The sequence below is a fragment of the Formica exsecta genome, unplaced genomic scaffold, assembly GCF_003651465.1.
Source record: "Formica exsecta isolate Colony F162 unplaced genomic scaffold, ASM365146v1 scaffold394, whole genome shotgun sequence".
Classification (NCBI taxonomy): domain Eukaryota; kingdom Metazoa; phylum Arthropoda; class Insecta; order Hymenoptera; family Formicidae; genus Formica; species Formica exsecta.
In genome coordinates, this window is record NW_021851177.1 from 385,829 (window position 1) to 399,821 (window position 13,993).

General features: G+C 39.5%; 1 protein-coding gene across 5 annotated transcripts in view; it reads left to right on the forward strand.

The window, feature by feature from the left end:
- The window catches only part of LOC115239745 (LIM domain-binding protein 2), a 171,354-nt gene extending 159,479 nt beyond the window's left edge, over positions 1–11,875 (forward strand). For 3 of the 5 annotated variants that reach the window (XM_029814430.1, XM_029814429.1, XM_029814432.1), the window contains 7 exons: positions 6,863–6,965; positions 7,947–8,119; positions 8,763–8,966; positions 10,028–10,160; positions 10,992–11,116; positions 11,224–11,466; positions 11,635–11,875. In XM_029814430.1, coding sequence (XP_029670290.1) covers positions 6,863–6,965; positions 7,947–8,119; positions 8,763–8,966; positions 10,028–10,160; positions 10,992–11,116; positions 11,224–11,466; positions 11,635–11,736 — 1,083 coding nt within the window. In that variant the 3' untranslated portion in view covers positions 11,737–11,875. Of the gene's footprint in view, positions 1–6,862; positions 6,966–7,946; positions 8,120–8,762; positions 8,967–10,027; positions 10,161–10,991; positions 11,117–11,223; positions 11,467–11,594 lie in introns of all 5 variants that reach the window. The other 2 variants (XM_029814433.1, XM_029814431.1) reach the window with 2 other exon arrangements.
- Positions 11,876–13,993: the final 2,118 nt, after the last annotated feature.

Here is a 13,993-nt window from a genome sequence, read left to right on the forward strand (position 1 = left end):
AAAACTCGTACGATCAGAATATGCATTTGTACAGAAGATAGATGATGCAGGCAATGCTGTTGTAAACAGCATATTCAAAATGTTTTAGTTTTATCGAAAAATCTCTTATCGACAGATTTTTTTGATAGACTTGGACTTTTATTGATAAAAATATCGATGAAGAAATTTACTGTTCCTTGCAATGTTTTTCCAATATTAATTTTTAATTTACAGATTAGTTGTTCGACGAATAAAAATCTCAAATATTTGTGTGAAAGTAAGATCGACCTAAAATTACCCACGTATATAGTTCATTCCTCTCCTTGCAGCTTCAAGTTTGAATTGGGGCAAACGTTCCTGCAAATTTTTCCTTAAGATTTTCTTTTAAGAAAATTCACCAAATAATCTGGATTCTAAAATATTCTTCAATATAGCTGGAACATTTTTGTATAACCGTATGAACTAATAAGCACTATTAATATTTTAATGCGTTACATATTATATAAGATGGCGAAATGTTCTGTAGAAATGGCGAATTTCTGCGAAAAATTGGTTTTTTCCGCGAGGAAACTTGAGATCCCGAGGGAGCGAGCGAGTCCGGAGCGCGCGGCGGGTGTCGGCGCGGTGACGTCATTGCGCGAGATGACGTTATCGAATGCAAAAGCCTCCGTTACACGGTTATCGAACACTTTTCACATTTTCCATCGCGCACATCCGTCACATCGCACCCGCTCGCTCACGCTACTGTATTCTCGCGTGGGATAAAAATAGAAGCAAATATTTTCGCGGTTGTTCTTCCGTTCGCGAGTTCGCACACTTACGTCCGAGGGATGTAAACGCACACATAGTTCGATACCTTCTCGATCTAGCGATACCGCGGATGAGTACAGAACGGCGGTCTCGCTCGGATATGTGTTTACGCAAAAGTTTTGTGCGTGATGAAACGTACGAGCTACCGCGCGAGAGGATCAAGTTCGGCCAAGGTTGAGAACCGTCATGGGAGCCTGGGTAATAAAATGAGGGCCCCTGCTCTCCCCTGGGGGTGGGGCCCCCTCGATAACCCATATTGTACCCCCCATCCCCTCGTTCTCTCCCTCCCCCCTCACGTTCGTCCCTCGCGCCGCCGCCCCTGGCCGTATATACTCCGATCGGCCGGAAGAGTTTTGTCCGGGCTCGTCGCGCCAGAGAGAAATCCTACCAAATATATCTGCGGGCGAACCGCATGTTTGAAATTTCTCAAAAATGATGGTCGTGTGGCGGGGAATTTTTCCGAATTTTCGATATAGCGCGCGGCCACTTAGTCCACGGATTTCCGTACGAAAAGGATTTTCGCGAGAAAATCGAGAGGTGGAGCGCGCCGACAATACTTTTGCGGCGGCGTATATACACGATCATATACCACCCCTAGTCTCCCCACACCCCCCTAACAACAGTGGGGTGGTACAGTCCCGACGAAGAACTGACGGCAACCCCGGCGTATAGTCCGCGCTGCCAGTCGGGACGCGCGAAAAATCACAAAAGTGAAGAATGGACGGATAGGATGAAAAAGGGACGGATTTCACCGGTCGAGTTCGCGAGGAATGGAATGAAAAAATTAGGATTTCGAGTTGATATAATTCCGTCGTGTTCGGATATTGCCAACACGTGAGAATATTCTCGGCGTTTATTCGCCGAGACTATGGAAACGCGATGGTAAACGGCAATATACAAAAAATCATTCACGAAATAATAGTTTTGGCTAAATTAAATTGAACATGCATAGTTTTGCATATCGGCAAATCAGTTGTATACTTCTTTTTTCTTCTTTTTATAATTCTGTAAATTAATTAATAATTTTTGTATAACACACACTTTACATCTAATTAATATACAACACTTTTCAGGTATAATAGGATTCAAACTTAAATCGATCTGAATTATAACAATTAGTTTCAATCCTCGTAGAAAAATTCTAACGAGAATTAGCGTCTTTTTGCGAAAGACAAGATCTCGAGATTCCTCTCTCCGCGTATTTAGCGCTAATTGTAAATGCAATCTGTCTGATTTTGAGTTCTATCGATCTGACGTGAATATAAGAGTTTTGGTATCAATATAAGACAAGAATCTCTCTAAATAAAACAGCAATGAGCCTAACCGCGTACTTAGCATCAAATGGGAGTGTACAACCGAGAATTCGGGGACAAGGGCGAGAATTTTGGGAGTCACCCGGGGACAGAGGGGGGCAAAGAACGCATCGGTCGCGGGCAGTCTCGAGAACGGTCGACGCGGCCGAATCGATGAAAAGAAATTTATTCGTCGCGAGCGCCGGCGGCGGGTTTAAAATACGGCGTCGACGTCGAGACGCCGCCGCCGCCGCCGCCGCTGCCGCCGTCGCCGTCGTCGTCGTCGTCGCGTACTCGGAGTAACGCAATGCCGTGCTACCTGGTAACACGGTGGAATTACATCGGATTCTTTCTCGTCGCGCGTCCGGTATGTCGGAATCGGACTGGAATTCGGGACGACTCGATGCCGGACATTTTTTCGGCGGCCGAGCCGGGTCGAAACGCGGCGTCGCGCCGCCACCCGATTATTACGACGCGCGTCCGGGACGATTCAACACGATCGGAGGACTTACGCCTTTTTCTTTTTTCCCCCGCGCTCTTTTCGGCCCTGGACAAATTACATTTAACTCCGCCGCTAATACGGACGCCAAAAAACAAAAAAAAGGCGCGTGAAAATCACGCCGCGATTTGGGCCCGCGCCCTTTCACCTTACTCGTCGCCTACTGAGATCTTTTGTCGGTCGCTTTGAACGCGATATTATAGACGTCGTAGTGTGCTATAATATCGGAGTTCATTTTAATGATAATATAAAGGCGTTGCATATATAATCACTCTCGTCCTCTTTCTCTCTAAAATCTCCAATCTTCTGCAAATAAATTAGAAGAGATTGCACATATTAAATGCGAAGTGCGACGCGTCAAAATTTATGCAATTTGTTAATAATGCTCTTAATATTAAAAACGTGTATTGCAGTACCTTTTTGTGTCGAGGGTTTTTATCAGTGTAGAGTTCGAGTCCTATACTTTTCGTATTACATTGCACCACGACCAATTTTCGCTGTTATTAACTTGGGCGAATTGAAAGTATATACGTATATAGGAATGTCGCTTTTTGTTATTTCCTTGTCATTCGCGCGACATATACATAGTTTATGGCGGAGAGAATCAATTTTTATTTTGCGGGAATAATATTGAATTTCGACAGCCCGCAGCGAGGACGATGCGAATGCGAATTTCTTGCGCACTGTCGGAGGGGTGGTTTTGTTCAAGGCGAGAGAATTATCGGATCGAATATGTAGAATGGAATAGAATGGCCAAAATACGGATAGAATTGCAAACACGGTATTATTTCCAAGATACATTATTCACTCATGGATTCTATTCGTTAACCGGTATCTAAGGAACACGTAAGTTAGAAAGACATCACTAAATTTTACTTTAATTTTAATATATAAAATTAAAATTTAGTGTGCAAAAATATTATTTATTTATTGGTTTTACAGCTTTTTAAATAAATAAATAAGAAACGTGAATGACAGCGAGATGCTGTTAAAGTTTATTATATTTTATTATATTGAAAATGCAGGCTATATATTGGACCAAGTAAAACATTTTTAACATTAGCGTGAATTAAAAAACATCTGGTCATCATGTTACAAAGTGAACTTTACGATAATTATTATATATCTGTCAATCGATATGTTAACGAATATTATTCCTTTATAACAAGAGATTGCACGATTATCAAATATGACGTTCTTCATACATATTCGCAGAATATATTAATTAAATAATAATATATAAAAGAGTCAGTAAAAGTTGATAAAATATAAAAATTATTAATTGCTATAAAATATTGAATATTAGAGAATTTTTTGAATATTTGTAGGAACATACCAGAAATCTTGACGAATATAAATTTTATCTTTTCTAGTACATTTCATTCTGTTGTTAGGTTTTGACCATCAATCTGCGAATATTCGATAATGTAATATATTTTTGAAAAAAACATATTGATGCTATGTAGAAAAATTAAGAATACTATTGGATGCTTATCATGTCGCTCGAAATATTGAATGATTAACGAGCAATTAATTACTTCGTTAAAATATGTATGATAAATGTTAAATTTTTATTATATTCGACAATTTAAAAAAAAAATTAACTGAATTAACTGAAAATTGTTGATTAAGTGACTCATGTGACTCTTGTTCGATTTTTCACTCGGGACAAGCTTGAAGTTAATTCGAGGGAAATTCGATTTTCATTCGCTGATAAGATTAACATAAAACAAGAAAACACTGATTAAATGTGATTACGAAGCTTGCTATTTTACGTTTTCATTAAGTTTCTTTGTGATAAAAGTAATCATTGTACGCGTTTTTGAATATACAATATGTATCGTCATATTTATATGTAATATGAATGTTGGAAAAAATATTAACATAGCATAAATTAAGTTTTTACGTTAAAATACATTTAAAATTTTAATTTATGCGATATAATTCGAAAATTAAACTCATTGCCACTTTATCTAAACATACATTACATATATGTCACACACGTGTATGTCGAAACAGATTACACGTATTAAACATATATCGAAACACATGTCATTTACATTAGACGTATGACAAAACACGTATTACATATTGCGCAAATGCTGATTTCTCATTACGTCACTCGAATGATTTTCCGAACTTGTAGCAATCGAGCTTCGAGAGAAATATTTCCTCTCTCGGCTTCACATTATTAAATATCGTCTATTTGTCGAGCAACGTCTTCTTGCTCGTTCAGTTACACTTATCGTGTCACTGTTTCGCCTTCTACTCTATCTCGAGGTTCCTCCATCCGGGCCGAGGCGCGCTTGCCAGAAATATCAATTTGCGCGGGAGTGGTAACAGTTTGCTTGATTTGGCACGGTGCAGCTTACGTCCGAAATAAATCTTCGCGAGTGCAGTGTCGATGCCCGCACCGGAAACCGATTGTCTATGCGGATTTGACACGAGTAGTATATTCGTCCCGGCGAACGATATCTCATTCTTGCAACTCGATTCACGTCTTATATTTATTTCTGGTCGGATAGCTTGATCTTCTATTTAATTCTTTGCTTTAAACGCACCGACGTCACATATAGCTCGTTTCTGCTATTACGTTAAAGTTGAGTTTACTTAATGATGTACAAAATTAAAAGGTGTCTATGGACAAGCGCAGTGGTGGAAACGCAATAAATTACACTGGCAAACATGATAATTGTTGTTCCGACAATGAGCGTTGTGTCACGAAAGTAAATGTGCTCAGAAAACAATTCATCGGAGTGTATTGGTATTTCGGAATGCAGTTCGCATATCATATCGAATGTGGCGTTTTGTTTGAGAACTTTTTTGTCATTCGTAACGTACACTGCTTCTTCAATCTTTTAACTTGTTTAATTTAATTATATATACGTATTATAATTTTTTGTAAAATTTTGAGTTTTTAATATTTATTGATTTTTATGCTATATACATATAAAAATAAACGCAGTAGTGTAAAAGAGCGAGAAAAATAATAAGGTAAACATAATTCTACTAAAATAATTATTAAACTATAATGTAACAATATATCAAAGATAATGAAGCATTTTAATTATCGAGTTTTTTATAAGCTCTTTTTTAGTATATAATATTTTATCAAAAAAATGAAACAATAACGCATTTCAGTTTATTGCATATTTATTGCAAATTATTTTGTAAAATAATATTGCGGAAGAATTTATTTGTGTATAGAAATATATTATTTTAATAATTCTATTTAATTATATTTTCAAATTATATTTTACACAATGAATATAGAAAATTCTTATTATTCTATAATAAATTTATACCGAATGTATCAGATAAAAATTATGCGTTCAAAGGATTTAACGCGTTACTAAGATTCGCAAACGAAGAATCTTGGCTAAGCGATTCGCGAGATGTTTGCTCCTCGAATCGTTATAGAAATCATCGACGACAGCGATTTTTTTCGCGCGCGAGAAAAGGCGACGAGCGACCGAGCTGCATGTGGGAAAATAATAATAAGAGGTGCGCCCGCGGGGATAGGTGAGAAATATATTATTTTAATAATTCTATTTAATTATTTTCAGATTATATTTTACACAATGAATATAGAAAATTCTTATTATTCTATAATAAATTTATACCGAATGTATCAGATAAAAATTATGCGTTCAAAGGATTTAACGCGTTACTAAGATTCGCAAACGAAGAATCTTGGCTGAGCGATTCGCGAGATGTTTGCTCCTCGAATCGTTATAGAAATCATCGACGACAGCGATTTTTTTCGCGCGCGAGAAAAGGCGACGAGCGACCGAGCTGCATGTGGGAAAATAATAATAAGAGGTGCGCCCGCGGGGATAGGTGGATTTGGGAAGGGCGCTATGAGGATAGTGGAGGTGGAGATGCATAATTGAATGAAAGCGTGGTGAACAGCAGGGCCAAGGGGTAGTAGTTCCTACGACTGAGAGGGAGCGGAATGCTATAATTTCAAGCCAGACAGTCATGCGTTATTCAGCGCCGAGGTACAGCCTCTCTCTCTTTCTCCTCTCCTCAGGCTTTTCTGCGCCCTTCGTGCGCATCTTTGGGGGGAAGGGGAGAGGGAGGTGTCACCTCTTCGTTCTCTCTTCTCCTTTTCATCTCGCTGTATTTCTGTCCTCTAGCTAACCCTTTCGTTCGCCACTCCCGATTGTTTCTAAAATAAATCGGCGCGATAATTATCGATGCGACAATATATACTCCGAGAACAAAATTTTACAGGATATCACGCAAGCTAAGCCTTTGTTTTTCTCGTTGTTCTATCCAGGAAAGTGACAACCTTTGGTGGGAGGCCTTCGCGAACGAGTTTTTCGAGGAGGACGCCACCCTTACCCTTCACGTCTGCTTGGAAGACGGACCGAAGAGATACTGTGAGTATCATTGATTACTTGAGCAGATTTGCATGTTTCGTCGATACTTGGCGGTGGCATTCGAATCGAAGAAACTTTTGAAAATTCATAATAAAATCGATGAAAAAACATTCTTTCCTTCGTGATATTTATATCCAATTAATCAAAGAAACGATACAGTAAAAGTAAGACATCTCTAATTTATAAAATTGATAGAAGCACCCACGGAAAAAATTGAATTGCGAGCAGAACATCTTTTTGAGAAGCACGGTGATATTGTGAAATAAAAGTTTCTCCGATATCTACTTTTGTTATCTACGTTAATACGTTAGTCGATCTCTGTAACAGATAATTCTTTACACCTTGACGATATCGTGATCCGTTGTTATTGATGCTTAATCGTTGGCAAGCTCGTACGGTACCGTCTGTATTCTAAATAATGACATGCCACCGCGCGGCAATTTTGCAGTTGGTGGATTTTAATGTCAGTTCTCACACACACCGTCGCGATAATATACGGCGACAACGTGATTACATGTCTTGCGGATGCATGTCGTTGTCGCCCGGATATAAATGACAAGTTCGTCGTAAGACGAGATGCGGTAACGCGAGATGCATTATTTTGCAATTAAAAAGAGAAGCAGAAATTTTCTTCCTCGCCATTGTTATATAACGATTTACACATTTATATATATTACTCCTTGCGTCTTATCTATACCATGCATCTTTGTCCGTTTTTCGCGATATATTGCAAAGTCAAGATTTGCGATTTAATTTTAATTTTGTTTTTATTTGCGTTATAAATATTTCTGGGCAACTTTTCACGAATATGCATACATCTACGCGCCGTACTTGTCGAGGGAGATCTTGTATCTAACACGGGACAACGCATCTCGATCGATCTAACGATAAGATAGAGCTGTCCATCTTAATAATTGCGTCTTTCTCTCGCAACGCGTTTCTTGTATTTATTTCTAATTGGTTCTACTTTTATCCTTTCAGCGATAGGAAGGACGTTAATACCTAGGTACTTCCGCTCGATATTCGACGGTGGTGTTATAGAACTTTATTATACTTTGAAGAATCAGAAGGAGTCGTTTCATAACACCAGTATAACCCTGGACTGTGATCAGTGCACAATGGTCACGCAATATGGGAAACCGATGTACACTAAGGTACGAATAGTCCCGCAGCAGAATTTATATTATCTAATAAAAAATATTTATTATACTGTGTAGAGAGGAATCTAAATTTAGTTTAGCGTACGTTAAATTCAAATCTTTTCTAGAAATATTGACATACGAAAACTATGTTTGTATATACCTAAGAAATGTATTTGTATTTCTGACCGAGACGAATATCATATTAGCAAGGTTGCCGATATGGAACAGTCTCGATCCCGACATTCGACATATTCCTACGAAAATACATATATTGAGTATCTCGTCGTTCCATTTTTCACAAGTCTTGAATCCAAATGTTAGCCTTATTCTCTCAATCTATTTCTTTTCTGCCCATTCTTTCTACAAATGTAATATATATTTTTAACAGAGATATATAGTAGATCGCTATAAGAATATGCATCATGTTTTAATTTGGCATAATTAGAAAAATTAATCGTTTTCTCTTATTTTAAAGGAAGAAAAATATAGAGATAAAAGAGATCAAAGTTTAATTGGATTTCCGTAGTTTCTGCAAAACTGTTTCCTAGCTCGAATTCTACGAACTCTTCTTTTCTTTCTTCGAAAGTGACGCGCGAAATCGAATATTCTCGAAGTAAGACGAGACAGATGTTGTTATTCGAATTTCTGATTTTAGGTATTAACGGAGGGTAGGTTAATATTGGAGTTCACCTTCGACGACCTCATGAGGATAAAGTCGTGGCACATGTCGGTGAGAACGCATCGAGAACTGGTGCCGAGATCTGTTGTCAGTATGCAGCAGGACCCGACGATGCTCGAGCAAATCAGCAAAAACATCACCAGGCAGGGCATGTCGAACTTCACCCTCAATTACCTTAGAGTATGTATCTTTTGTAATGCAAGTGTCGTCTTAAGTATATATTAAATTAATGTATCCACAGTACTAAATTGATTGCGTTGAAATTGAATCGAACATTTATATATTAAATATTTTTATACGATAAAAAACAATCGAATTTTTAAAAAATTACGAACGAATAGAAAATAAATATAAATTCTAAATATTATTGTATTAAATATTTTATGGAATTATAATATTGCGTATATACTCTCTTTCTCTCTCTCTTATCCCTTTATTAATAAATTATTTGCGCGCGCGGACACACACACACACACAGTTTAATTGGATTTCCGTAGTTTCTGCAAAACTGTTTCCTAGCTCGAATTCTACGAACTCTTCTTTTCTTTCTTCGAAAGTGACGCGCGAAATCGAATATTCTCGAAGTAAAACGAGACAGATGTTGTTATTCGAATTTCTGATTTTAGGTATTAACGGAGGGTAGGTTAATATTGGAGTTCACCTTCGACGACCTCATGAGGATAAAGTCGTGGCACATGTCGGTGAGAACGCATCGAGAACTGGTGCCGAGATCTGTTGTCAGTATGCAGCAGGACCCGACGATGCTCGAGCAAATCAGCAAAAACATCACCAGGCAGGGCATGTCGAACTTCACCCTCAATTACCTTAGAGTATGTATCTTTTGTAATGCAAGTGTCGTCTTAAGTATATATTAAATTAATGTATCCACAGTACTAAATTGATTGCGTTGAAATTGAATCGAACATTTATATATTAAATATTTTTATACGATAAAAAACAATCGAATTTTTAAAAAATTACGAACGAATAGAAAATAAATATAAATTCTAAATATTATTGTATTAAATATTTTATGGAATTATAATATTGCGTATATACTCTCTTTCTCTCTCTCTTATCCCTTTATTAATAAATTATTTGCGCGCGCGGACACACACACACACACAATGCTCAATTTGGCTTAAAAGTATAGAAAAATTTGATCCACATTCTCTCTCAAAGTTAAAGACAGTGACTTTTCATTATAGTTGAGTTGAGTACATATAGCGATTCTGTTACAGTTATGCGTGATTCTGGAGCCCATGCAGGAACTGATGTCGAGGCACAAGGCGTATGCATTGTCACCTCGCGATTGCTTGAAGACAACCTTGTTCCAGAAATGGCAGAGGATAGTTGCCCCGCCGGGTAAGAGAGGTAGACGAACAGTTGCTTTACATGAGAAGCACCAGCCAGTGAAGCCGAACGACCATCTGATCGACCTGATAGACAACGAGATCGGTCTTTGCCATTCGCGGAACGACGTACTGTTGTCGTCGGTTTTCTTTGCCACTCTGTCGCGATTCTTGGTTCTATCGGTTTTCTTCTCGTTGAGCGTGAGATTTGCCGATTTTGCAAGAAATCCAACGATTAAATTCGCTCCCTCATTGATGACTTTATTAGGGTTGCTAATGCAACGTTGCTTTGCTTTGTTGATAATCATATTCAACGAATATTTAAGTTATGATCGAATTAAGCATTACTATTAAATTGAAATGTCAATTTACTTTTTATTTTGCAAATACAGAATTAATGATTCAATTATTTCGATTGCTTGACATTGCGTACTGCGGTTAGCGCCCGTCTTTATAGCGCATCGTGCATCACATTTCCTATTTTACCTGCAATATTATGCAATTCGAATGTACTTATCATTTTCTTTTTGGTATATTTTTTAAAATTGATAAAATCGTGGAACCAAGCAGCTACGACACTATGTATTATCATGCCAAGCATGTTTCTCTATAAAGATCGCTTGAGAGTGCAAAATATTTAGTAGCGCGTGAAAGAAATAGACCTGACATATGTCTAGTATTTGTTCGTCTATCGATGCATGCTTATGCTTCTGCGTGTCAGAGACCTTTGATGATGAGAAAGGTCCACAGCTGGGTAGTGCTCTTAAGTTTATCAGTGTGTAGCTACACACGTGGCCAAGCGTGGCGATCGAGTGCGCGCAGCGTCGTGTTCACGATGAATCTATTTTTCCAGAATCCCAGCGGCCAGCTAGCAAAAGAAGAAAGCGAAAGGGCAGTACATCGGGACCGGGCAACAACGCGCCACCCGCCCCCAGCAAAAAGCGTTCGCCAGGGCCAAATTTTTCTCTAGCGTCGCAGGTAAGTCTTCTCAATTAGTTTTCTCGATCATTGATCATGCTTTAAAAAGCAGATCAATGTTTTAAAAAGCAGATATTAGCTAGAGATGTTCCTTTACTTTGATCCAGGATGTGATGGTCGTGGGTGAGCCATCTTTGATGGGTGGCGAGTTTGGAGATGAGGATGAACGATTAATAACGAGGCTGGAGAACACGCAATATGATGCTGCGAATAATTTGGATCCTCATAGTCACGACGCGGCCGGCGGGCCACCGCCACATCCCCATCAATTCCATTCGGAACCGACACCTGGTAATTCCTGGCCGCCAGATCGTGGTCCTGGTCCTCCACAAGGTGGTCCTGGTAGCCAGGTAACGTGTACTATATTCAAGACTGTTGAAAGATCAATACTAACGCTCGGTTATCAAAAAATTAAAGGAAAATAAATTTAAGCGAAATATACATATATTGATTCCACTACTAAATATATTATTTAAAGCGCAACACGTGCTTTTAACGTCGTGTATGTGCTGTTTCAGGGAGTCCAAGGTGGTCAAGCGGGTGCAGCCGCGGGTGTACAGGGAACACAGGACGCCAGTCAGCAGCAGCAAGACAAAAAGAGCCCCGCGGTGAGCCAGTGAGGCCAGGAGTCCCCGCGCCCCCCCACCAGGGGGCGACGGGGGCGCAGGCCCAAGAACGTGGCTCCCTAGCGGGGCGAGAATCCTAGCCTCCCCACTGCCGCCGCTTATCTGGCTTCTGCGGCCGGCTCCACGGCTGGCAGGTTGTCGTCACACGTTGGCGTATTTCCGCCGTTGGCCTGCCAATCCGGTTTGCCAGCAACAGCAGCGGCCCACCATCATCCGGAGCAGTTGGGTCACGTGGCCGCCGCCGCCGCCGCCGCCGCCGCTGCCGCCGCCTCGATGGGCGTGGAGTCCTCGGAGCTGATGGCGATGGCTCATTACCAGGCACAGCAGCTGCAGCGGCAGTTGCTGGCCGAGCAATCGGGTCCGGGCACCACGATGCTGCCACCTACGTCTGCTCAGCCTACTGGTGGAGGCTTGACGCAGCCGCAAGGACTCCAGGGGCAGCAGCAGCAGCAGGGTCAAATGCAACCGGGTCAGGATCCATTGCAGAGCCTGGTGCAGCAACTGCTTTGTTTACAGCAGATTGAGTATTTTTTGGCGCAGCGCGGTCACAAGTAATTACATTTTGGAAAACGTACGCATCATCTCGCGGGAGATGATTGGACCAGAAAGTGACGTACGGAACTCGTTGTAAACAAGAAACGCGTTTGTGCTAAAGTGCTCTGGTTCGTCGATAGGTAAATTTCGTGCCGAATTGTCGAGCGACCCTGCAGTGCTGCTGCAGTCGATGTTGTGTCACTATCGAGGATGAAGACGGAAACGAACTTACGTGCGGTGGCAGTCTGCTCGAGTTCGTAACGTTTTTCTAATTCTTGGACGGATGGGGGAGGGGGAGGAGTAGCGCGGTATCTTCGTCCGTCACGATGATACGGGAAGATTACGAAAAGAAATCGAGGGAAGGGAGCGATAGATAAATAGAGGAGAATTGAACCCGTGTATTCGTGAATTATTGTATCGTTTCGAAATACCGTGCGGATGGACAATGATCTTCGAAATAGAGATCAAGTGTTTTAGCGTGTGATAAAAACTTTATGTCAAAAATTATATTAAATATGAAAGGTGGAACACATACAATGTGACTGAACAGTGAAAGATCGCTTTTGGACAAAAAGTAGGAAGCGAAAAAAAGGAACGTTAATGCCACACGCATCAGAGACGATTATCCGCTCTAGTGCGAGCTGTGAATGAATCTCTATCCGTCAACAGTATTGATATAATTAATAGAGTAAATGAATATAAAATATTGTAAGAACTATATCGTAAGTACGTATTTGTGCAAATGTCAGTGTGCAAGTTAGGCAGAATGCGCGGTATGACAGTGGGAGAGAATATATGCTCGGGATATATGAAAGAGAAAAAGAGGAAAAAATGAATACGCAAGGATGCGAGTGAATAAGTCAGAGAAAAAGAAAGAGAGTGTGGGGGAGAGAGAGCTAGACAGAGTCACTTTCGATTCGTAGATGTTTTTATTTTTAAATGCGGGGATTAAACGAACGTCAATGCACACACAAATCTCGCTGATTATCCCGAGGGCTCGTTATAGAAGTTTATCTTTTATTATTATTATAATTATTTGACGAACCACGGAAAGTGTGAGATTTTGCACGTTAAGCATGTAAGAGACACCTCGTTTCCAAACGTTCGACATTATTGGTACGAGTGTAACATAAGTATAAAATATTCTTGGAATCGAGACGACACGGTATCAATCTCCACAGTGCAGGAAAAAAAATGTAAAAGCGTTTTTAAAAAAATGCTTCACGTTTTATATTTACATCGCGTTACGATACGTAGCACAGCACGTACCCACGTCTTAGGAATTATATGTGTCTTTTAACTTTATATGTGGGATATATCCAGATGAATACTTTACGTTCACTGATCTGATCATGTTTCTACTTTAAACCAGAGCTTTTTTAACGAAACATTAGGACTTTTATAATATTATTTAACATATTAATAATGTGTGTGCGTGTGGTGATTCGATACAATGCACACAATGTATATCAAGTGAAAACATACATACACAAAACACATACAATACAGACACATGTAAATCTTTAGTAAATAAAGTTCCTTGCGCGTTACATTTTAAACATTATGTATGTTCCTCATTATATATTTAGACGCGTTGCATTTGTTCCTATTTTTTACATTTTTGTGATTCATTACGTCGTGTTCCTTCTTTTAGCATTCAAACGATTTAAAAAAAAATATATATATATATAAATAATATTTATATATATATATAAAT